Below are 26,717 nucleotides of genomic sequence, written 5' to 3' on the forward strand. Positions count from 1 at the left end.
GGGACGGCGGCGGTGTCGATGCGAGGCTTCAAATGTCTGTTGCCGCTTAACTTTAAAACCCCTTTGGAAGAGGCAGATAGGAGGCTTGTAACTGACGGCGACAGGCAGCTTCGTTGTAAAAGTCAACACTCTTATCCTCTGGATATGCGGTTGCTTCGACAAAGCCGACACAGTTCAGTGACGCGTGCTAATAACTCAGTAAGGGGCACGACTCAGGCGGCACCGGTGGCTCAGCAGAGCCGCCGGAGGCTCCGTCTTACGAAAAGCCCGGTTACCAAAAGGGCGGGAATATGCGCGCGCCCTCTAAATCGTGAGAGGTTCGACGGAGTTTTTAGGACAGACACGGGACACGGGACACGGGACTGCCCGGCAGGCTTGGAGCGGATAAGCAAGCGAGCAAGCAGACACGGGCGGGCGGACGGAGGGGGCAGGGTTTAACCATTAACCAGCGTTCACCTACCCGAGGCAGTTGCCGCCGAGCTTCATGCCATACATAAGGCGCCAGCGCCGGCTTCCGACGCCTCACCCTGAGCGTGTTAGCAGGAGGAGCGGGACCCGTGTGGAGAAGCAGTGTTCCAACCAGCAGCAGCACCGCTGTCACCGACCGACCGACCGACCGCCGGCTCCACTGCTCTTCTCTTCTTTTCTCCTCGGAGGTAAAAAATAAAAAAAAATGAAAAAAATGAAAAAAATGAAATAAAATTAAATTAGAAACCTACGAACTAAGATTTTTTTTCTTTCTTTCTTACGTGTTTACGGCTTACCCCACTGACATGTTTCTTTGAAAAGGAAAAGACCAAAAAATAAAATTAAAATGAGCGAGTCATGCTGCGTCTTGACTGTAACGTAACACTCATCCCCGTGCAAGCCTCTCCAAACACGCTGTTTGCAGCTGGCAGCGAATCGAAGAATATTTGTTTTGTTTTGTTTGTTGTTTTTTTTTTTCTTTAACATTGCTTGCCATGCGTGTTGTAACATCGTGTAGGGGGGTGGTGTCGGTGTGTGTGTGTGTGTGGGGGGGGGGTATAGCGGCACTGCGTGGTCTCTCCAGCCCGGTGCTTGTGACTAGAAGTGCCCCTGCCCCGCTTTAAAATGCGCAGCAGAATAGAAAATGAGGCTTGCTCTATTCAGGCCTGACCAGGGGAGCACTAATTTACGCCTTTGCCATGTTGGGTTCGGGCGGTATTGGTCCTGACTACTAAGCAGAGGATTGTTTGAGCCGGGGAAGCCGAAGTGTGTGTGTGCGTGTGTGTGCGTGTGTGTGTGTGTGAGCGCGAGCGCGGATGTCGCAACACGCAGGCGGAGGAGAGCTCCGTCAAGCGCGGAGTAATCAGGCAGGAAGCCAGACGGCTGGGCCTCAAAAATAAAACGTTTTACTTATTTGTTAGAGTTACGTCCAAACGGGATTTTGTTTTATGTTGATGGTATGTAGCTGAGTTGTTGAAAAAAAATAAAAAATAAATAAAAACTCTGTCGTTGGTATGCTGTCAGTAGTTATGTTATTGTTGTTTGAATAGAAGTAAAACGTTAGAACTGCTGACAAAACTTAGAGGGGGAAGTAAAGACACTGTGTTTGAAGATACTTGCAACAGAAAGTGAAATTTGTTGTCAGCTGCAGGCCGAGGATCACATCGAGATCTTCAGCAGAGGCAACAGTACGCTTTTTCTTTCTTTTCTTTCTTTTTTTTTTTTTTCTAGTAGAAACTTTGTTTTACGTATGCTGTTCTTAAATAGCCACCATTCTTTTCATTGATTGGTTTGAGGGAAGGCTGAGGCCAAACTGTAGATTTTGGACGTGCGATCAGGTGGGGGGAGAGAGAAAAGAAGGATAGAAAAATGGAAGAGTGTTAAGTGGATTTACTGGTAATTTGTTTTTTTTGTTTTTTTATTGAAAGTCACCATGACAACAGAGCGAATTAAAACCTTTATCATTTGCAGTTCTCCCCCTGCTTGGTAACTATTAAAAAAACAGTCTAGAAAGTTCAAGGGTTGTTTAATATAGGTAAACTACATTATGCAGTCGGGGAATTCACCAACAATTTCCCTCTCTGTGAACACATGTGGTTCACATCCCTTGTGTTTGCTGGAGACCGCAATGGTGCGTGCTGCTGTCAGGGTGGAGCATGTTTACTTTGGAAGCCGTAACAGGAACTGTTGTCTTTGTATTGGTGTTGTGGACGACTGGTGACATGGGTTCCAGAGGATGTGCGCAGCAGCACCGCTGGTAACGGAAGAATATTATTAATAGTGGGGAAATTTGGTGCTTAATTCTGAATTTAAAACTAATCGCTCCTCCCCAACCCCTGTTTTTATTATTATTATTATTATTATTGAACTCGCTGTGTGCGTGTGTGTGTGTGTGTGTTTTTTTAAGTACTAGTCTATAAGTTTTATCACCATTTTGTGGAGGTTGACATTGATTTTTTTTTTCTTTGCCCCCCGCCCCCAGGTGACAGCTCCTTTTGGCAAGAGGTTGTTTCTTGCAGCCAGTAATTCAACCCTTACGCTGCAGACCTTTAAATATCTCCCTTGAAAACCTGCCAGCAGCCACGTGGTGTAAGGTGAGACATTCACAACCCTGGTGGGCAAGGACCACTTTCTCATGAGTCGTGGATGGAGCGTATGACCAGCCTGTTCCTCACTCTGGGGCCACTTCAGATTCGTTGATTTTTCTTTTTCTTTATTTTTTTGGTGTCGCCCACCCCTGAACACCGAGATACTTCCTAAGGGACAAAAGAAGGGTGTTTTGCCGAGTCCCCCAAGCTTAGTTTTTTTTTGTCTCCTGTTTTTGAAACAGTATGCTTTCTGCTTTTTTTCGCCAGCTTACCTTCAGTACTGTGCAGTGAATGGAGAACTTACTGGTTCTGCTCCCGAAGCACCGACAGGAACACAGGCTCTGCGGAGCCACAGCTGCGTGTGCCTTGTTGCAGGTTTTCCCACACAGAGCAGCGTTTTCCTCGTCTTTCGCACTAACTTCACGCACACCGGAAGCCTTTTTAATGGGATAAATCATTTGGATTGATCAGGTTCAAAACCAGATCTGGTCACTTATTCCAATCTGACTACCTCCTCCCCCCCACCGCACAAGCGTTCAAAGCTAGGTTTTTTTCTTTTTTGTCGAGGCAACTCTTTCCAAAGGCTTCCGCATGGTACTTTGGTCGAAAGAACAAGACAAACTCTCCGACATGTCCTCTGGGGCCATTGAGATGAAGAAGGAGGGCGGGCCCCTGACTTCGGTCCTCCTCAACTCCAACTGCTCCGTCCAGCAGGTTATCCTGACAAAGGGCCCCGAGGACATGAGCAAGGGGCCCGGGGGCGAGTTTGAGCTCAAAGAAGTCACGTCCCTCCCGGAGAGGCCCACAGAGGCCGGGGTGGAAGAGGACCGGTCGGAAATTGGGGTGGTGATAGACTGCCGAGCGAACGCCAAAGGTCAGCGGGAGGAGGACGCCCTCCTGGAGAACGCGAGCCAGAGCAACGACAGCGACGACACCAACAATGAGCAGAGCCCAGAGCCACCGCCTCCTCTCAAGGAGACCTCCATCTCCATCGGCCTCCAGGTCGTCTTCCCCTTCCTGCTGGCCGGGTTTGGGACGGTGGCAGCGGGAATGGTGCTAGATATTGTCCAGGTGAGTGACCTTCACTGATTTCTAACCGTGTACTCAAGTAACTTAAGAGGCCGTGTACACCAACCAGAGCTTTTTTTTGAAAGCGTGTGTTTCTATGCATGATTTACTTTTTTTTTACCTTTTTATCCACGTCACCACATTTGTAGGCTCGTAAAAACCAGAGTTTTTTTTGTTAAGTCCAGGGTGAACTTTTTCGAGAAATCCGATGACAGTGGTCATGTGTGGACAGGAAAACCAAGGAAAACCACAATAATCTGTTGTCCGCATCGAAAATTAACAGTGAGGTGTCTCCATGGACTAGTGGATGTTATGAAGGGGGTTTGCCAAAACACTGGTGTTATTTTGCAACTTATTAGTGCTTCGCATGTCGGCATACTTTGACTGACACGACTCCAGATCCACATTTTGTTGAATTGTGTTGATTTTGTACTCATGTGTTACAGTGAGCAGAAAGAATCCCACTGCTGCTTCAGTTTGCCATTGTTGTTGTTTTTCCGGTCATGAATTTTTCCAGCCTTGTGATAGGTTAAAATTATCCTACTTTTATATCGCCACTTACTGCTTTGGCATGTGCATTACATTGTTTGAAGTGTGCGGTTTCGTGTGGACAGAGATAGTTTTTATCACACCGCTGGTATTTACGGGAATGTTTTTTATAACCAGAGGCCGCTGGAGTTACAGCTTTAGATTTAGGTTGAGCTGTGTGGAAGAACTAACAATTGTTCTGACGTGTGTGGCGTTGTGTTTTTGCAGTAAAGGATTGACCACGCTCGTGCTGTTCCATTCTTTATTTAGCGTAGGCATCGACAGTATGGCACAGCTCACCTGTCCGCTGCCGAGACGGGACACCAAACCGTCACACAGTTTCGATCATCTCCTCAACTAATCAAATGCCAGTATACAAATAACCATGACCAGTGGCCAATCACAAGTCAGTGACATAGTTTTAAACACTACAAGCAGGATAAGAGTTGAAAACCAGACTCATGTTTTTATTTTGCTGAATTCCTGGATTTGAAGCCACATATTCAGAAAGTGCAGTGTATTTTAACACGCTGCAGTAATACTTTTGTACTTCACCAGAATGTCTGAGCAGATTCTGTGACTCCAGACAGACTGATTACTGAGCCAGACTCTGGACCGGCTCTGCCCCCCGCCTGGGTTATGTGAATACACTGGTTGAACGTGGCCTTTTTTTTTTTGCCTTGGCACTGGCTTATCTGATGACACGGCTTTGAAGACAGCCACACGGGACAGTTGTGACTTTCCAATGGCGGCGATTACATAACCTTTCACTCCTCTTAATGCCTACTGGCTGGTTCCCAGGGCTGGCACATGCTGGGGAACAAACTCATGTCCCCTCATCCCGCATGTCACAGGATCTCTGTGACATGTCACAGACGTATGTTGTGACATAACAGATTTGTGACACAGATCCTTATTTTTTGAAACGGGCGAATGTTATTACCGTCGATGCAAAAATAGTCGTTGTCCACCGTGTGTTATTGGTCACCACTGTTTGCGGTTTGTTGTAATGGAGGTTTAATAGAAAGACAGCAGGCTGATCAGTATTAGCAGTAACAGGTCCTGTGCCCGACGCTGTTGTTGTGAGTGGTCGTCTGCACCTCACGGACGCTCAGATTGCAAGGCGGGAGGTGGGGGTTTAGAGCTGTGACCTCAGCATTTCCAAAAATGTTCGGTTACGACGTTTACACGAAGCCGGGCAAGGAGGCGTTCCGCGGGAGAGAGCGGCGAATTAATGTGGAATTAGATTTTTGTACTTGCTTTATTTTCAGGGCATTATTTTTTACTGGCCCCACCAGACCAGTGGTTTGAGTGCTCTGGTGGCCCTGACGGTTTTCAAAGTACGCCTGGGCCACGGGACCAGATATATAAATATATATCTATTAGGGATGCACGATATTTATCAGACCAATAAAATAATTGAGGATGATATCTGTCAATGCATATAATTTTATATTTGAAATAATACTTGACTTACCTCCACAAATCCCTTTACAGATAAGCCATTGTTCTGTTCAACAATACAAGGGTAGCACTTTTTTGTCGAAATTGAGTTTTTTGCTCTGTTCTTCTGTGATGACATGAAAAAAATAAACTTTTGTTTGCTGTTATAGATAGGCCAGAGCAACTAAAATATCAGTTTTCCATCGCTGCATCCTGCACAAACTGCAGATTATATGGAGATTGTATTAAATATAAAAATGTTAACTTATCAGTTATCGCATCGGTATCGGCCTTGAAAAGCAGGAAATTATTGTTTTTATATGTATATGTATATATATATATATATATATATATATATACATATATATATATATATATATATATATATATATATATATATATATGTATATATATATATATATACATACATACATATATATGAATATATATGGGAAAGAAGGAATAGGAACTCAGGAGGACGGAGCTTGCATATTTATCTAGACTTAGAAACACAACAGGGGTTCATTTCACAACAAAATGTCGTTGGCCAGTTCCAGTACAGCAACTAACTTAAATGCTGCTGCTTTCCTGCGCATGCTGCCACTCTGGTGAATTCCAGCACTGCACATTATACTCAGACCAGCTCAGAAGCGAGGTCCGGGACTCTTGAGAAAACATCCAGGGCTTGAGCCCAAGTAGCCGCCCCCCTAGATCCGCCACTGATCAACAGTATAAACAGCGACGAGGTGTGATGGAGTATAAACAGTATGATCAGAATAGACAGAATAACAGTATAATAATAATAATCTACTCGTCGTGTTTATATTAATTCAATAATATAAAAACTTTGTCCACCCTTGTTTGTGTTGAACATTCTACCACAAATGCTCTTTCAACCGCTCCCTTTGTTCCTCTTGCAAGGTTAAACCGTCACCTGCCAGAGTTCACACTTTGTCTCCTTCCGTCACTTAGCTAAACTTTGTCATCAGTCTCCTCGACACTCTGAGCTTATCAGAGACGAGGCAGTGTGGGAAGGAACAGCAATTGACTCCAGCAGGTCTACATGTCAGTTAAGTTGGCTTGATGTCAGGCTGCCAGGAGACTGGTCTGGGCACACTATGTGCACACACACTAGTGCCAACATGGTGGACCTTTCGGAAGAGAGAGAGGAGTTTGTGGGCAGTGGCAGGGGATGAGATTGCTTTCTTTTTCCTTTCTTTTTTTTTTTTTTTTTTACTTTTAGGACAACTAGCATTAATCAGGCTTGGAATTCTGAGAGCAAAGTGCAGGTGTGAAAGTCTAACCTGGCATTCGCCAGCGATGAGATGTCCTCACTAAACTGGGGGAATGCAGGGCTTTGGGAGTCTTTAAGAGTATTCATGCTGCCTCAACTTAGGCATCATGCTGCTTCATTCCCTCTAATTTCCAAAACAGTCAGCACTCTTTTCCGTCAGAGGTGAGGCTGGTCTGGGAAAATAGGGGAGACTTGGAGGGCACGGGAATTCATGTTGGCCCTCTTGTCAGCGGGCAACACTTGAAAACCGGATGGGACTTGATGGTCTCTTCTCTCAGACAATGGTTCCACTGCCGAGCACCTTGCAGTGCTCCGTCGCTGCTTAATTCCCCTTCTGTGACCCTGTCCAGTGCTTACTCTGCTAATCCCTTCTTTCCTCTTAAGAGGGTCATTGTCTAACACGCCTTTGTCTTGTTGGACAGTATCAGTTCTCTGCTACGTTCTGTCAATGGGGTCACTGTTCATTCACACTTGAAGAACACAGGCACACTTCGTCCAAAGGCATCGCAGATTGGACATGATTGATTGGTATTTACGTTAGATCGACTTTGAGCAATGTGACGTTAGAAAGTTGATTGAACATGAAAGCAACATTGTCATGGCTTCAAAGAGGCAGATTTCTGGGTTTTCCTTCCCGGCTCATTGGGTTTATTGCCCCATGGTGAAATAAAAATGGTAATATTCTACAAATTCCATCAAAGTAAATGAACCATGTTAGCCTAACCTCTGTTAGGAAGTGGCAGCAACACTTGGCATTTGACGCTGCTCTCTTATGTCGTTGTGACTTATGGCCTCTTTAGCTAACTTAGACCACGAACAGCTCAAATGCACACTTGAGAGATCTTGTGGCCTCGTTCCCATTTTGGGTTGGCCCCAGGAAGGTCTGTCCGGTCTGGTACAAAGAAGTGAGACGTCTGCATAGTTTAGCTTAGTGATTTGGCAGCAGAGTGACCTAAAACCGTCAGTCTCCTACAGCCAAGGCCACTAGGACAGGGCTTTTGAGCTGACCGGCTCCCTTAGTTTTAAGGTTGCACATTATTTGTAAAGGTCATGTTATGCTGCTCTCACATGTCCCAACCCCAAAGTGCGTGGTTTTGCCGCTGGTTACCAGATTCTGCCGTGTCAAACTACTACTGTCTTTATGTGCGTCTGAGACGTCTAAAGCCGAAATGAAAGGGGGAAGGAGTGGAATGCTTTAAACTGACACATAAAAAAATATTCTGAAAAGGGTTCCAAACCTCAGTAAACAGGAAATCATAGTCAACACAGTGGTGCCACTGGAATCAAGTCATGACCATAAAGCACAATTTTGGCGCAACCGCATGCACTTGCCGTGAAAACAGCTCAGTGCCACAGACGAGACGACAGCTTGGAAAGCTTGGAATGATGATTCCATTGCTGCCTCTGTTCACTGGGAAAAGAAAAAAAAAACAAAAACAAAATGGCCCAAATGCACCCATTTTTTAAAAAATTTGCTTTTAGCCTTTTGTTTATGCGAGTTATCCATTTTTTTTTATCTACTGATGTTGTTAGGTGCTAATAGCTAACATATCAGCTCTCTGTCCATTGATCCATTGTCTCAGACAGCTTGGTTAGGTTTTAAGTGATAGTGTGCTATAGGATTACTGGGTTTAAATGCTTGTGTGCTGATGCAAACTCTGGCTAATCTTTCACTCAGTCCAGTATCCCTTGGAATCCTTGTTCCATGCTGATTACTTGCACACCTTTGTCTTGGATATTTCAGCCTCCGTCCACTTTCATCCGTCAACATCACTTTGTAGTGCACACAGTCTGAATAAAACCAAAGCAGCCTCCCTCTGCAGTTAAAGTTTAACTCTTACCCAGAAACTGTGTTGATCCGAATCCCTCTTCCCTTTCCACTATTTACCTTTGCCATATACTTCAAAAGAATACTTTATTAAATCTGTAATTAATCTTTTGGCAACGGATGACGGTTTGAAAATAAAAATAAGATGATGGAATAATTTGCCAAACGTGTGTTTGTCCCCCTGCTGTACCTTAGCAAACACTAAGCAATCAGGCTGATATCAGATGTGCATAGTTTTGACATAATTTTCAATTCCTAACATTGATCAATTCATACACATACACACATCATGTGTCATGTCACATGTGACAAATACACTTAAACACAGTACACATATCAAATCACCTTTGCCACAACTGGCCGAGAAGCTGCTGTTGCAACGTGAATTTGAATATTTATTTATTTATTTGTCCGCTATTTTTCACTTACCGTACCTTATTTATTTGTCTCACGTCTAATGTAATATTTTTTTTGCTGTAGCTGTCTGATTGGAGGGGGGTTGTTGTTTTTTTTATGTTTTGTATAAATCTACCCTGGGGGATAATTAAAGTTCTATTTATCTATCTATCTATCTATCTATCTATCCCACCTTGTCAACATCACATACAGTATATAATGTCACACACTGTAATGCTCATCCTACTCACAGTGCAGCAAGTACAGTAATCACAAATAAAATGGGGCCATGTTACTCATCGGGGCAACCTGACCCTTTGGGGGCTCGCATACCAGAGCTCCTATAGGTCTGTACACAGAGGTGCCGGAGTGGTCCAGTGGAGTTCTCAGAACCAAGGAGGTGGCCACGAGGACGGAGCGCCTTCTTGGCTCGGAGCCAGCCGGCGTTCCGCGGAGACAACAACATATATCGCGGCGGGGGAGGCGAGAGGGGACGATGTGGGAGTGAGACGGGAGGAGTAGCGTAGAGAAGGGGAGAGAGACTTGAAAACAATGTGAAAGAGCGGTGAAAGAATCGAGGAGTCGCTCGCACAGGCGCTTCACAAAGCTGCTGCTTTGGCAGGCAGGCAGCGATGGGCCGAGGAGCTGTTGGGAGAAGGAAACTCTGCCTGGCTGGGTGACAGCCAACACACAGACGGAGGGATTTGAACCACTGGTGTTGGAGTTTTGATCCCAGGGCCGAAAGATTCCTCCTAGACCGATGCGGAGCGACAACTTCGTGTCACTGGCGTGCAGCTCGGTGTATGGCCACATCAATAGAAATACACTTTGCCCGTTAACGTTCATGCCGTCAGTGTCAACCTCTGCTTCGCCACCTCCCACCCCCCGCCCACCACCACCACCACCGTCCCCCTCTTCTCCTTCTCCGTGTCAGCTGGGGCGAAAATATTGATCCAGCTCTGAGCTGCGAGACTGTAAAGTGAACTCAGACGCCTCTGCCTCTGAGAGATAAGCACTCTGACTGGATGTAGATCCATGGCTGAGCCACAGTGATTAGGCCCTGCTAGCCAACCCCCTGCCCTCCTCCCTCCACAGCCTATGTGAACAGAGTAAAGTTTGATGGAGGAGGCAAAGCAAAAGAAGGGCGTGTTGCTGCTGCAACATTTTTTTTTTGATTATTTGATATGAAATCTTTATTTTTCGATTATGAAAACAGTGAAGGAAGACAAAACCAAACAAAGAAACTGCAAGAGGTTGATAAGTGAACAAAATAAACGTGAAATAAATAAAATCTCATATGCTCAAAAAGTAGGAAGAAGTAGGAACTTCTATACTCCTACCCTCACTCTCTTTTCTCACTGCTCTATATTGATAGTAGCATTTATTATTTTGTATAAACATCCTTATTCCAACATACATTAATATAATAATGCCAGGAACTTCACTCTCAAGAGCTGGAAGGAACCCTCATAACACTGTCGGTAGATTTCAATACAGATAATCTTGCACGTGCTGGGTATGAGCTTTTTTTTTTTTTCCATTAAGAACCGCTGCACTTCTCATACTCACTGAGGCAGCGCGGAGAGGAGCAGGATCCACACAGGCTTGCAAATAAAACTCACCAACATCATGTTCAGCTATTAGTTATCTGTTGTGCATTGTTAATCTCACCTGTTCTTATTTAGTTATTTTATTCAGTCCGGCATTGCATTTTCATATCAGCCAATCTCAGCTTTGTGTACTGAGGGGAAGCCAAAGGGTGTTGCCAGGAGATGATTACATTTAGTACAGCAATCCTACTCATATGACTACTGTATATAGAGCACATAGGTGTTTGTAATTGTGGATAGACCAAAGTTTTGCAGCATATAATTGCGTGTATTTACTTAAAAAAAAAAAGTGACATAGCCATATAACCTTGTGATAAGCTGAAGCAGATGAAGACATGATGATAATAATAATGCAATATGGTGAAAGTTAAGGATTTGAGGCAGAGGGGTGAATGGTAGGCCAATAAAGCATTTTGCAAAAGGTCTCAGTGAAGCCAGTCCTCGTTGAAGGAGCGCACAGAGCTACGATGATGCATGGTGTAGCAGGTCGGTGCAGGCAGCGTGCATGGTTCATTATGAGAGTCTAATTTCATCCATGAATCAGCATAAAAGGTCACAGCGGCTTCCTGGTTAAATTTAGAGCATTTTTTTTCAAAGTTAATATGAGCTGGAGATGTCCAGGTGTAAAATGTCAGTGTCTTCGGCGTATTGATGCTGTGTTAGTGATTTTCCACTCTGCTTTTTGCAGCACTGGACGGTCTTCACGGAGGTGAACGAGGTGTTCATCCTCGTCCCTGCTCTGCTGGGGCTCAAAGGCAACCTGGAGATGACGCTGGCCTCCAGACTTTCCACAGCGGTAAGATGGTCGTTTGTTGACAAGAGTCTGTGTTGACTGAGGATGGCCATATCTGGCCAAATAGCCCTTGCAAAACACCAGTGTTTTCATAGGGTCTCTCCCAGCCAGTCACACACAATCATCCCTTGGTTTAATGTTACATGGGGCTGGACTATTATACTGGCAGATACACCTCAAACTGCCCGTGACTGGTTGAGGAGCACATGGAGTCCGTGAGAAAGTTGCCAACTTTCATGCAAAATGCCTCCTTGTGCAGATGTTACTGGAAAATAATGACAAGCGTACCATCATAGTCACACTTTTTGCATTTTGCCTTGTTAATAATTTTAAGCTTTGCGAAATGCATTCGTCACCTTTTTTTTTTTTTTTTTTTTTAGGAATTATTGATGTTGTGAATCCAGACTCCACCCCTCACCTTTTGCGAAACAACTTGGATGAATGTTTTGGTTCACTCATTCATTCGGAGGTGTTGTATTTTCAGGGCCTTTCCAGCCTGTCTTAATTACCAAACAACCCGGAATTAAAGAGCTGTTAAGCCGGCTTGTCCGAGTCAGAGGTCACATTGTCAGACGCGACCCCGGTTGGAAGCAAACAGATAACGACATTCCATCCTGTTTTGTTTTTCAAACATTTGCACTCTAGTTTTCATCTGCATTTGCAGGTAAACTTGATGGTTAAAGCTGATCTGAGACCACATGAGAACGTTATTAAAAATCAAAAACAGCCTCATTTCTACTAAAGGAGAAAAAAATGTAACCTATAGAGTAATTGTTATTTTTTAGATTTTGGTGTCACTACAATATTTGGAGCATGCATTATTGCTCATGATAACAAATTGCCTCTTTTGTTTAAATGCGCTTTGCCGGTAAACCTGTGCTGTCTATAAACAGTCACCTAATAGTTGGTGAAATAAGAAAATAGAGTTTAGAACGTGGACAAAACAGCTGTTTTTAAAAGGATTTTTACATTTTCTGTGGGGTGAAACCACAATTTAAAATGAAACCAAAGTAAGTTGATATGATACAGTTTTTTGTCTTTTTTCACAATAAAGTGGTATAACAACGCACATTGGAATGGAGTGATAATAAATACCGCAAATTTGTCCAAAAAAAAAACAGTTGTGTTAATCAGTTGTACCTCGCTATTAAAAGTTGGCCTTGATAATCTATACAAACTAATCTTCAACAAAATGCTCTTTTGCTCTGGCTGCTCGTAGCTTCTGACACTACTACCGCACCTGTTGCGCATGACTCGTTGCTGCTCTAAGTCTTATGACCAAGTTGCCGCTCGTTTGGGGAAAATATTGCATACTCTTAGCAGGTCAGTGACCTCACAGCTTTGCTACCCTAAGTGGCGGCAAACAGTATGAACGGTATGAAGTACGAGCCCAGTGTTGATCTTAAGCGCAGCAATCCTCACATTCTTTCCACTGAATTGGGGAAATATGACAGAGCTCATTAGCCAAGCTAGCAGTGGGCCCACACAGAAATTAGAGCTTTAAGGCTGCGAGATGGCAAAAACAGTGATGTTTGTTGCACGGGTTGTCGGTAACATTTTAACGACTCTCATCGGGTTTACCAGGAAACGTGTTGAGGATCAAAGCGGAACTGATAGTGGCAAAACAGTGTTTTATTCTACGTCTTGACTCCACATTAATTCAGAGCGTAGACGTGATGGTGAATCAGTGTCATAAGTGAAAGTTGAACCATTCAGCACTGATTCAACCACGAGTCGTCAATGGTTGTTGGTGTCTTAACTCCTGGCCCTGGACCTGTCGTTGGCTTCTGTCTAAGTAAACCATTTTGTTTTCCTATTGAAGCATCATTCATGCACAGCCTACAATTCATGGTAGAATTTGGTCCATGTACGAAAATTCAGCACTGGAAATTTTACAGTTCGTGATCATAAAGTAGGCCAGCAGAGTCTGGTTCTTTTGCAGCCCCAGCAGGACCACGTTTCTTTCCACGCCATCGCCAATTATGAGCAGATTAGGAACACTGTCAATTTCCTAATGCGCTTATTACTGGAAAAAAAAAAAAAGTTAATCCCTTGCACTGGCTGGTTGTAATGTTTTCAGTTCCCATGAGCATTTTTTTTTTAAACTTTTTACTTTTATTATTTCACTGAGCGTTGGTAACTTAGTTTTTGACTTAGATGTTAAAGCCTAAACTGATCTCATTAACAGTTAAAGAATATTTGAGCATGTTTATGTCTGAACAGAGACAAAGCCAAACATTGAACACACACACACACACACACACACACACACACACACACACACACACACACACACACACACACACAACACATCAAATAAATGAATAAATAAATGCATTTATGGTGACATGGTGGCAGTCAATAGCGCTGGTCCTTCACAGCAGGAGGGTCGCAGGTTCGATCTCCATGGCCTTTCTGCGTGCTAGTTTGCTCATTCTCCCTGTGTCTGTGTAGGTTCCCTCCGGGTTCTCCGGCTTCCTCCCAAACACATGCGTGTGAGGTGAACTGGGAACTCTGAACTGGCCCACGAAAGTGCAAATAGTTGTTTGGCATTCTCTGTGGCCCTGCAATAAAACTGGTGACTTCTCCTGCCCCCATCACCCCCCCCCCCCACCACCACCACCACCACCACCCTCATCAGACAGCTTTGATGCTTTGATAGGCCCCTGCACCCCCCCACCCCACCCCAAAGTTCAGTTAGAGCAGGTATAGAAACAAAATTAATGAATGAGAACATATATTTAAAAATAATGATGATGCGGAAGCCTCTTAAATGTTTTGTCATCCACAGATCACATGTGTAGGATTCACATTGATCCATGGAGATGATGAAGTAAGATAGAAAAGAAATGAAGGGACGGAAATCTTTGAAAAAAAAATGACAAGTATGTTGATTAAAAAACAAAAAAACAGTAGAAGAGCATGTTATGTCATCCACGGATAACATATTTAGGATTCACAGTGATCCATGGAGATGACGGGCCAAACACCATTAATCCAGCAGCCGACCCATGCACACATCCTGAGCTAAATGTTGACGGCTTGGCGTCATCCCTGCAAAACCAATAACATTAGTCTGCAAATTTCTGAGCCTTGTCTCTTTTCAGGTCTGCTTCATAATAATTTGTTGTGCCCAAAAAAAAAAAAAAAAAAATCCCCACCAAGCTGAATTATTCAGTCATTGGCAATATGAGCGAAAGAAAAGTTAGACAGACTTACACAAGCACAGTCTGTATGAACAGCTTGTACAATTCAATTAGTAATAAAATATTTTAAGCACTAAAGAACTCCTTATTTTATACTTGTATATTATACCGACTGGTCCACCTGCTGAGAACCATGGGGATTTCTAAGCAGAGCAAAGATCTGCCTCGCTATGGACTTTTGAAAGGTCCCACATTATGCAAACTGCACTTTGTCGATGTCCTCTCACAATGACCTCTAATGGTGAGTTATGTCATTTGCTCCAGCTCTCAAAAAAGTCTCAAACAAGAAAAGTCCATCTTTTACTTCTTCTGTGTGCTTGACTTTTATGTAGTAATTGTTTTGTTGCAAAAAGCACTGATTCATTCATTCATTCATTCATTCATTCATTCATTCATTCATGCATGCATGCATTCATTCATTCATCTAGTGCAGTTTCAGACAATGTTGAGTGAATTTTAAATTCAAACTTGTCTCTAAAAAAATAAAAAAAATGCAAAATGTGTTAACATATACAAGTACTTTTTTTTCTTTTACTTTTCTTTCTTCTTTTATTTTTCAACTGTTTGTTATGTGTAGTAACATAGCATTAGCCCTGATTCGAAACACTAAAACCACCTCAAGCAACAAACTTTCTTGTGAATTAGAGGAAACTCAGTACCTGTGGTAAGAATATATTTCAGAATATATTTTGGTCTGGAAGCAACAGTGCAGTGCCCAAATTAAGCATAAAAAAATAACTATTGGACAAGTGCTTATTTTCGATGTGCACAGTGGAGCAAATGAAATCAAACTGAACCACATTTTCACTACAAAGCCGATGCGAAGCCCTTTTGGTGAAATGCAATATTGGCCACATTAGCCTTCCTGGTTTTTAGGCGTGACCTATTGCATACGCTGCACATACACTTTGTAGTTGTGCCTTTACAAACATAGGAGATACAACAATGCGTCAGTTAAAATAAAGCAATTTTTGCAGAAGGCTGTAACCGAATGGAGTTTTTGAAAAACGTGTGAGGCTGGTCCACCGGAGTCCAGTGAAGAAAGATCAGAACATGGGTATCCCATGTACCTATATACTATAGATATTTTAGGGAGACCAGTACAATGTTACGTCATTGTGTGCTAATGAGCTACCACAACTTTTGAATGGGCATTATTGGTATTAGAAAAAAAAACATGCAGTCTCATCCACTCTGAAAAATCTTTTTTTATTTTTTTATTTTTTATTTTTTATTTTTTGTGGGGGTCGGGGGGGTGACAGGCTTGTAACCATTACACTGTAATTCATTACACTTAGTGACAGTATTTGTGTAATAAGACCTACAACTGTCCTGAATCCAAAGACACAATATTGGAGCTGTGATGCTGGGCTGCAGTTGCTTTTGATTGGCTTTGCCACTTTCATGAGATGTTAGGTTAATATGGGCATTTCATGTTCTTCTTGCCCCCAGCACAAGAACGTCATGAGTTCAATTTAGAATAAAACAGGTTTGATCAATCCAGGTTTGGCATAACTCCACAATGAAGTGGATGCTAAACATGTATGTTGACCAAACCGATTGTGAGAAACTTATTGTGGATTTTTGGAAGTTGGTGTTTTTGTAGCTGCTGGTTTAGAGATGATGTCAGCGAATTTAGCTGAACAGGAAACCCATCACCCATTTTCATTTCAAAGACTTCAAGAACTCTGCACGCTTCTTATATTGAGACGTGTTTAGATCACCTTTCACACTCCTTCAGTCAAACCCAACGTGAAGCGGGTGCTGTCACACGCTGGCTTGTGTGTGTGTGTGTGTGTGTGTGTGTGTGTGTGTGTGTGTGTGTGTGTGTGGTGTGTGTGTGTGTGTGTGTTTTGATGGGCCCAGATGTTTCCCTTCCCGCTGCAGATGTAAATGCTGGATTAGAAAAGAGGAAGAAGAGACCCTCTGTTTTTGTCCCCTCACTGTGAATGAGCGTTAGGATCGCCGCTCGGCACACACAGTGGCCCACTGTAGCCACTTGACAGTTGAGACCATCAGTCAGTGTGTGCGTGTGTTTGTGCGCGTGTGTGTATCTATGTGTGTGTAGAGCCAGTTGTCGTTTGCTTTTGCCTGTTACTGCCATCAGAACAATCAGACGTCAGTCCTCTGGACAAAGGCACTCTGATCTGATCCCCAACCCTGCGGCCGACTCCACTTATCTCATCACCCTTCTTTTGCACACACTCACACACACACACACACACACACACACACGTCCCACACATGTTTGCACATTCATGCACTTTGCACTTTACATCTTGAAATTGTGAATTTTACTTTTTAAACCTCAGTACCACTGGCATTGTCATTGTGTTTTTTCTATTTTTTTTAAACTCAAATCTATATCTATCTATCTATCTATCTATCTATCTATCTATCTATCACACTCAAGTAGAATGATATCCTGACCTTGCTTGCTCTTGTCTCTCTTCCAGGCTAATATTGGTCAAATGGACACAGCCAAAGACATGTGGAAGATGATCATGGGGAACTTGGCTCTCATTCAGGCAAGTCAGCAAAAAAGAATCCATGAAAAGGCTTTCAGTCACTCGACAAAGCAGGCTACGAGGACAAAACAAGTTTAGGTAGGAGTTGAGATGATATCTACATGTTGCGGTTAGGGTCAGCTCCCGCTTAAATCCTGTTTAGAAGCAGTTTTAGACGTCTCTCCTTCTACAGTTCTTTTATTTCAGGTTACTGCCAGCTGACCCCAGGTGCAACTGAGGACATGCCCAAGTCACGTTCTAAAACTGATTTGTCCTGTCCAGACTTTTCTCAAGCCTAAGTAAAAAAAAAATAAAAAGGCCACCAAGTTTCTGATTTACAGGATATTCCAGGACTCAAGTTACTGCAAACACCAGGAGAGAGGAGTACTCTGGTTTCCCAAGTGCCTTTTGCAGACAGTAAACAAATTGAGCAGAGCAGGCAGGGGAAACATCGTCAGTGGGCAATATGAAAGAAAGCATGTGCTCACAAACGACTGTGTCTCCCATCTTTTTTTTAAAAAAAAATTTGATTGGATGGTTGGTTTGCTGTCTAGGCCAAGGTGTAAAAAAAAAAAAAGGCTGTGCACGTTTAAAGAGGGACGTCCGAAGTGAAAAACAAATGAAAGAACCACTGGCTGTCCTTATCTACCCAGTCATTTCGTGACCCCTTGCATTAACCTCTGCTGTTTGATTTGGGCTCATGGTTATGTAATGTTTGATGAGTCTATAGCACTTTGGAGCAGCTTTTGAACCCAGCGGCGGCTATGTTACAGGATTGTGCTGCACACTTTGCTTTTGGTCAGTCAGCGAGGGTGCTCGTGCGTTTATGATGACCATTTCTTCATTTTCACCTAAGCTGACAGTTGGTGGACATCCATCCCTCACGGCTACGTGCACATTTCCCAAACGGCTGTAACAAGATAGCCCTACCCCGGGGTACATTTGGAGTGTCTACGTTCAATGTAACCGATAGCCACACAAACCATTTCGACACTCATCCTACAGACACATTTGTCACACGGTGACGGCACCGATGTTCCTTATATCTTTGCACAAACTGCTTTTATTTTAATTTTCCCCAAGTTGTGATTTTTAGTTGTGGAAAATATCAAGCCTGGGTCATACCAAGGACACATATGACATCCAAAAGGAATTTTCACAGCACCAAGATTTAGTTTAAAAACACAACTAACTTCAACAGGATGTACTGGAAGTGATAATAATAACTGACTGGGGTTTGAAACATCCTTTGCCGAATGTGTGGACATGTTTGTGTGTTGCTATGCAGTAACTATGAGATGTTTTAAGTGTTGCCCTTTGCGTTGGGCCGTGGATGGTTTGGAGGAGGGACATGGCAGGGTGTGATGCAACACATGAGGCGAAAACAGCCTCGGCTAGAATTCCAGTGCCAAGCTGCACCCATCCCGACCTGGCACAACCTTCTCGACCAGCAGGGGCCGCCGTAGATCGACTGAAGGCCTTTTAAATCTTATGTTATGATTTAACTCAGAGGTCTCCAAACCCCGGGCCGTCAAACTGGGACATACTGGGACCCCCCCCCCCCGACCCCTGCCCCCGTCAACAAATTTTTCACATTTTTACCAATTGACAGTCAACCCCCAACTTCCCTGTAGAAGCCAATAACATTACAACAACAGTTAACGTCATGGCGGTCAATAACGTAATGAAAGTCCTAAACTGATAGTTTAGGCCAATAACGTAATGACTTATTACGTTCTTGGCTGGGAATTACATGATTGAGCCAAATAGTTGAGCCAATCACGCAATAAGTGGTTACATTATTGGCTTCTACATGCCTGGCTGATGGGATTCCAGCTGTGTTTTTCTGTTTGAACTGCCTACAAGAAATCACAAGGTTTATATAAGATCCAGCTTCTTCTTTTTTTATGTATTTTTTTTCCCTATTACTCTGCTGCTCAGTATATACTGATGTGTCTATCCGCAATGTGTACCCAAGGTCCAGGCCACAGTGGTCGGGTTTCTGGCATCCATAGCAGCTGTGATCTTTGGGTGGATCCCAGAAGGACACTTCAGGCTTGGCCACGCCATCCTACTGTGTGCTGCCAGCGTAGCCACTGCCTTCATTGCCTCTCTGCTGCTAGGTATGGCCTGGTCTCATTCTGGGAAGGGACGGTGGGAGATATAGTTAAAGGTCCAGTGTGTAAAATTTGTGTGACCTGATTTACGATTTTATATTGACAAAAGCTTAATATACTGCTCATAAATCCATACATGTAAATAAAGTGTATACTACAATAAAAGTAATTTGGTTTTCCTGCCCGTAGAACGGTTCTCATATATGTATACATATATATATATACATATATATATATATATACATATATATATATATATGTATATATATATATATATATATATATATATATACATATATATATATATATACATACATATATGTGTGTGTGTGTGTGTGTGTGTGTGTGTGTATATATATTATTATATATATGTACACACATATATAAGAATATCCATAGATCAAGGGTCTTGCTCCCAGTTAGCTGCCATCTTTCACCGCCATATTTCCAAGGAAGCCTGATGTGGGAAATCCAGATTGCCTGACAGCGCGTTTCTTATTCAGGGTGAACGCTGGCATCCTCAAATAAACCAACAAAGAAGAAGGTGGTCGAGGTATCCAGGTTTATGTGCGGAGGCCACCATAGTTCACCGGCAAACTCGGGAGAGGGATTGAGAGCGAAAGAGCGCTGCAACCTAAACTGTAACCACTTGATGGCCCTGTTTGTTCTCAAAATCTCCAAATATTACACACTGGACCCTGAATGCTTCAAAAAAAATCTCCCTGTGTCTAATATTGAGAACTCAAAGGCAAGCGTGCGTGCGTCTGTCTGTCCGTGGCAGTGGTATCTTCCCAGTCACACCTCTGCTCTCCAACTCTGCGCAGGGCTGGTCATGATTGGTGTGATCATTGCATCCAGGAGAGTAGGGATCAACCCCGACAACGTGGCCACGCCCATCGCCGCGAGCCTCGGGGACCTCATCACCCTCTCCCTGCTGGCAGGCATATCGACAGGACTGTACAAGGAACTAGGTACTAAACACACACACTCACCGCAGGAGGCAGAGTCAGTCTCTCTTTTGTTAACGGCACGTCTTGTTCAGTGCTTCGCATCACAGTTTGTGTATGAGGCCTTTGACCTTCACAGGCTGGCAGCTTGTCCATTAGCAGAGAAAATTCCTGTAGTTGTGTTGTTGATTTCCTGGTTTTATGGATAGTATTGCAGACTTGTGGAGATTTTATACAGAAAAAGATGCAGTTTGATTTAATTGCAGCCACAGAAATGTTTCTTAAGATTTGAATTAAACCAAAAAATGTAATGAGCATTTTTGCATCTTAGCTGTTAATAAGTTTGGAAACTGCCCGTCTTGATGTTACGGTGCACAGTGGAAGGTGTAAATTGACTTGTTCGGTGGCTAACCATCCCAGACTTGTCCATGACTCGGTCTGTATTTGCAAGTGTCTTTACTGCTTTAAATCGTTCAACATTTGCAAAGAGCATTGAAACTGAGATACACTCTGTCAGCTCTTTCTCACCGGCCTTGCTTTAAGTGCATGTAAGACAATGGCTGTTGTCTACTGCTGCCAGAAACATTATCACAGGTCTGGGTTTTAGTCTGCAGCGAGTCCTTTGTGTGCTTTAAATGTTTTGTTGCATCCACTGCCCCAGTTTCCCAACACTGCCACCTAGAGACCAAACATGGGGACCAATTGTCCGTAGCATTCTAAGTGTTCTTCTTCCCACGCAGAATACAACGACTATGCCAACCCACTGGTGTGTGCGACCTTTGTGGCTATGTGCCCCCTGTGGGTGCTGATAGCCAGGACGATCCCTTCCACCAGAGAACTGCTCTACTCTGGTTGGGAGCCAGTCATCATCGCCATGGCCATCAGCAGGTAGAGCCATCAGTAAGCCACTTCACCGTGTAAAATAACCTCACCCAAGTCTGAACTTCTCACCTACGAACCCCAACACGCCCAAATTGGAAATTCCCCGTCGATAAATCGCATTTCACTGCCGACCACCACCGGTTGCCGTGCTGAACAATGTCATTGGGTGTGATGGCAAATTGTGCCGTGATTTGAGTGTGTGACTCTCTCATGTGACCCTGCAGTGTTGGCGGTTTGATCCTTGACAAGACAGTCACCAACCCAAACTTTGCTGGCATGGCTGTCTTCACCCCGGTCATCAATGGTAAGGAGTGGGGTTGGGACAGGCGTTGACATGCTTGACACTGAGATATATTAGCCCGTCACATGATTCAATCACATCATATAGTTAAGAGTAATCTTGATTAATCTTGTCCGCTGGTTAAGAGGACTGTTAACATACAAACTGTCACTGAAGCAGAACATTTAGGGAAGAAGTGGTGGATCAGTTCAGTGTTTGTCATTTTTGTGGTAATCCACCTTAAGAATAACTGTTGGTTCAGTTTTAGAGAGGTTCAGTTCACCTGTAAAGGTAGTTGGTGCTTTTAGGTTTATCCTGACATTTAATCCCATAGCACAATATCCCATACTTTTTGTCAGTCGTGTATGTGTTTTTAAAACTTTGCATATCTGTATCTCCGTCCTCACTAAATACAGCATAAGGTGCAGCAACCACTTGGTCTGTTGGACGTAGAAGAGCAGGCTTTGTATTTTTGGTGTTAAACTCTCAAACATAGAAGAGAAATGACTCAGTTATATTACAGCTTATTGCAGCATTTTCTTAAAAACGTGTTCATCCTGCTGTAATCTGGACACTCATTTTGTGCAGCACTGTGGTTTTTTAAACTGAGAGTTTGTTAAACTTGAAGTCCTGAGTTCAGCCATTTGGTTTAAGGAAATGCTTTTAGATTATGTGAAATGCTTTGGCAAATACTGACAAATATATCATCAAATATATTACGAAAACAGCACGTCGGAAGGTTTGGTGTTGTCCTAAAAACAGGATTTGAAATACTTCATCTTAAGCCTGGATTTGACTGTTTTTTTCCCCTGCCAGGCGTTGGAGGTAACCTGGTAGCAGTCCAGGCCAGTCGAATCTCGACCTACCTGCACATGAACGGTCTTCCCATGGGGGATCCCAACCCCTCCCCCAGGAAGTGCCCCACACCCTGCACTTCGTTCTTCGGCTCCTGTGAGTTGACAGTCGGCGTGGAATGTTCCACCCGCTTCCACTGTCACGCCTGTCCAGGCCTGGCAGACATTTAGGTTCCGTATGTGGCCTCAAAGTGCATGTCTACTGTCTTTGAAAAAATGAATAAATAAATAACTTCCTCTAGTGTTGGTATGGGTTTCTTTCAACCAGGTCTTTGTCTTACAGCTCTAAACTCTCGCTCGGCCCGTGTGCTCCTCCTGCTGGTTGCGCCAGGGCACCTCGTCTTCCTCTACACCATCAACTCGCTGAGAGGGGGACACACAACTTTGACGCCCATTTTCATCACCATCTACCTGGTCGCTGCTCTATTACAGGTATTGGCAAACGCAAAATATATATTTGTAAATGAATAATGAAATTGTAAATAGTCTTTATCTATCCAAGTGGACTTGTTTTCATCATTATTATCAATATTATTATTATTATTATTATAATTAATATACCAATATTCATATAAAACAGATATTGCTATTTTTTATAAAATTCAAGATCATAAAGAATAGAGGTTCGGAGTCGGAGTAAATACGTTTTTACTTATTCCTCCTTTTCGAGCATGTTTGATTATATTTATATTTGTTTTGTTTACTGAATAACCTTTTATGTATCAATATTGATATTTTTTGTTTGCTTGGTTTTGTGGTCACTTCTCTGGTTAGCCATTGTGCCCAATTTAACAAGGGTTAATTGTTTTGTTTGGGAGGCCATCAATATCCATGGTTGTAAACAGCCGTGTATCCTCTCCTTTTGAGATTTTTAAATCAAATGGAGAAACAGAAACAGCGGAGTGGTGAACTTTTCCTCCACGCTGCTCTCGCCACAGGTGATAATCCTCCTCTACCTGGCCGACTGGCTGGTGCACTGGATGTGGGGCCGTGGGATGGACCCCGACAACTTCTCCATCCCTTACCTGACTGCACTGGGGGACCTGCTGGGGACCGGCTTCCTTGCCCTCTGCTTCCACATGCGCTGGTTCATCGGAGACAGGGACTCCAGGACGGGCAACTAAATACACATCCATCCATCTATCCAACCATCTATCCAACCATCTATCAATGCATCCATCCATCCATCCATCCATCCATCCATCCATCCATCCATCCATCCATCCTTCTTCTGAACCAGATTCCTCCTGCACTCAGGCTGGTGGGGGCGAAGGCTGGGTTACATTCTGGACAAGTCATCAGTTCAGGTGCAGGTTCACATAGAAGGAAGGACAATTATTCACACTCACACAAACACACACCTGCACACAGGGACAATTTAAGTTTCCAATTCACCTCACATGCATGTCTTTGGAGCACCCAGAGAACCCAAACTCTTCACAGAAAGGCCCCGCAGGCCCGGTGATGGAACCCGCAACCTTCCCGCTGCAGCGCCATACGCCAATACATTTAAACTTAAGGAGAAAAAAAAAAAGAACTCGCCGATTTGACGCTCGCGCTCAGTGAAGAAACATCACCTGTGTGCCTGGACGTCATCTGAATGTGGACATGTCTAATTAAAGTGGATTGATTCATGTCTCCCTGCTGTTAAAGTCCAAATTTCACCGTTCTCAATGGAGAAATGAAGCTGTCGAGCTCTCACTGCGCAAGGCCTAACACGAAAACAGCGAGGAAAGGAAAATTACAAATCCAGAATGTTAAATCACCGTGTAAGTGCTCTGCCGTGTATGAAAAAAACAAAAATAAATATGATCCCCACTGGCCGCGCTGCCATAATAATAGTAATCAGTATTCGGTTCCCCTAACCCCTTCACATTCTGCTTCTTCTGTTTTGGCACCACACCAAACCACTGCTGAGATTTAACAGCAGCGTGACAAAAAGCATCATTTTTATTTTTTTTGTGTTTGTTTTGCTCATTTATCTCCCTGTTGAAGCTTTGGCGTCGCCCTACAACATGATGTCACACAGCACAGTGAACAAACAACAGGTGCCTAAAAACAGAGAGACTTTGGGAGGCTGAGAAAAATTCCTCTTGATTTTTTTTTTCCGAGAATTCACAGATATATATATATACACAAACAATAAATAATTGTTGATTTTTAAAATAAAATAAAAAAAATCTATATCTTTAATGGTGGGGGAGGGGGGGGGATAAGAATGTATAGCTGTGATGATGCAAGCAAATCCGTCTTGTTAGCAAGGATGTGAAGGCTACAGGAAGTGACGAGCCATGCAGACACTACTGAGTTTGGACTTTGAGCGAGAGGTGAATGAAGCCCAGCGTCTCTGACGGAACTCGCATGTGATGTTTGACTTTATTTTAGACTTCTGTGCTCTTTCCAAGTGACCAGTGTGAATGTGAAAATCTTAGCATTATTTTATGACTTTTTTTTTTTTTGTTCCGTTCCAATTTTCTTTTTTTTTTCTTTTTTGTAATGTGTTCATCAGCCTAAAATTGTGATTTATTTTGTCCCCCCGCCCCCCTTTTTTTTTTTTTGTTTAATTGTAATTATAACACCTCAAGATCGGTTGATCTTGTCGTTTGATTAGATGGTGATGAATCTGATCGCATAATTCATAACCTTGGTGAAGAAGCTGCAACCCTTCCCACGCTGGTTTCAGCATATCAAGTACTGTAAGTCTGCCAAGTGGCCAGCAGAGGGCGGCGCAGGGACCCTTCCGACCGTTATTACCTAGTCAGTGCTGTCAGACTTCCGGAACCTCCCTCTCGATTCACACATAAGACCCCAAAAAAGTTTTGCCCCGCACTGATGTCTTTCACTCGGCTTCTTCTGCTGATTCCCTCACCACCGTCTGTATCCTCCGCTGTCTGAGCGAGCAGCGTCCTGCCTCACAGTGTCCGTGGAAAGTTGGGAATCCTTCTCAAAGGGGCAAAAATGATGCTTTGTCTATTTATTTTAGGTGCACACAAGGCAAAAATAATAATAATAATAATGTACATATATATGTATTTATTCTATATATAAGGCTGTTTATTTTTGTCATTTCGTTTTTTTCTGGCTCACATTCATTGTCACCGGGGTTTTTTTTTGTTGTTGTCTTTTTGTTTTTTTTGTCTTGTTTTCTTTGCAAAAAAAAAGAAAAAAGACCAGTGAACCTTTATTGGTTTATTTTCTTGTTTGTTTGTTTGTTTGTTTTTATTAATTTTTTGTTTGTTTGTTTGTTTTTTTGATGCAAGCCGCAATAGAGGAGCGGCGACCAGTGCCTGATGCCAGTCTTCACACCTCGCACGTGAACACACCCTGCCTCACGTAGGGAAGCGCACACTTATTCAAAATGAACTTTAAAAAAAAATAAATAAATAAAAAATATATATAAAAAAATATAAACATGGAAAAGCCTTAACCCATCAGAGCCAAGCTCGACTCAAGAGTAGCCAATCAGGAGCTGGGTTCACCACAGAGTAGTGTCTCTTTAAATTAGCTTTTTGATTAATAGCGGGTGTACAGTTTTGTTAATTATAATTTGTGATATAATAATGACTTGGTGGAATGTTCTGGGAGGGGATGGGCTCGGGGGGACTAGTTAAATGTTGAATTAATGACATGCTTTTTTTTTTTTGGTAACTTCAGGAAGAAAAAAGAAAAAAACATTAGGATTTAATGACACCAACACACCAAAAAAAAAAAAAAAAACATTGACAAGATCAAGTGTAATAAATAGACAGAATGTGGTGCATGAGAGGATTTAGGCCCTGTATGAAAAATGCTGTGTGTATTAAAGGTGTATTAAAGTACTTATATTACAGTCAGGATTTTATTTTATTTTTCCCTTGTTTTCTATACATGCAGATATCCGTCTGCTTTCTGGTTTTCAGACATGCAACATATAAAATTCCCTGAATGCAGATTTCACATTTCATCCTCTTGAGCTACATCCATATTTGTCACTCTGGATGGCCTTTAAAACCACACACACAGCTGCTGCTGCCTTGTTAACCTCAGTGCTTCAGACCCACAGAGCTCTCTCTCTCTCACACACACACACACACACGCACACACACACTCCTTCGCCCGTCTGCAGAAAGAGCACGGAACACAAGTGCAGTGCTAAGACTGGGGGGTTGTCAGACTGAGGCTGAGGTCTCTGTGGGTTCCTCCTGTAAAATACCGTCTTCCTCTGTGTAGCCGAGGGAGGAACTTTGTAAATTGCTGAAAATAAAGAACTTTATTGTTTCATACCATTTCTTAGTCCTGGGGTGTTTTGTTTTTGGCAACTTTAATGCGGAACAACATGGATGAACTTTCTTTATGGTGCCATTCTGGTTTTAAGACAGAGTGAGAGAATCAAAGAGAAAGTACATGAAGTAGTATTTCGGCTCTACGGT

The 26,717-nt window shown here is 43.1% G+C and overlaps 1 protein-coding gene across 1 annotated transcript; it reads left to right on the plus strand.

Annotated features, from left to right (window-relative positions):
* On the plus strand, nt 1–26,573 carry slc41a1 (solute carrier family 41 member 1). The gene is made up of 11 exons (XM_076024431.1): nt 1–656; nt 2,450–3,626; nt 11,411–11,518; nt 17,178–17,249; nt 19,207–19,351; nt 20,170–20,316; nt 21,033–21,180; nt 21,399–21,478; nt 22,271–22,405; nt 22,592–22,740; nt 23,247–26,573. The coding sequence occupies exons 2-11, from the start codon at nt 3,147–3,149 to the stop codon at nt 23,430–23,432; spliced, it is 1,650 nt and encodes a 549-aa protein (XP_075880546.1). The 5' UTR covers nt 1–656; nt 2,450–3,146; the 3' UTR covers nt 23,433–26,573.
* Nucleotides 26,574–26,717: the final 144 nt, after the last annotated feature.

This window comes from Nelusetta ayraudi, unplaced genomic scaffold (genome assembly GCF_046127955.1).
Source record: "Nelusetta ayraudi isolate G7.1 ecotype Tasmania unplaced genomic scaffold, CSIRO-AGI_Nayr_v1 ptg000017l, whole genome shotgun sequence".
Classification (NCBI taxonomy): Eukaryota; Metazoa; Chordata; class Actinopteri; order Tetraodontiformes; family Monacanthidae; genus Nelusetta; species Nelusetta ayraudi.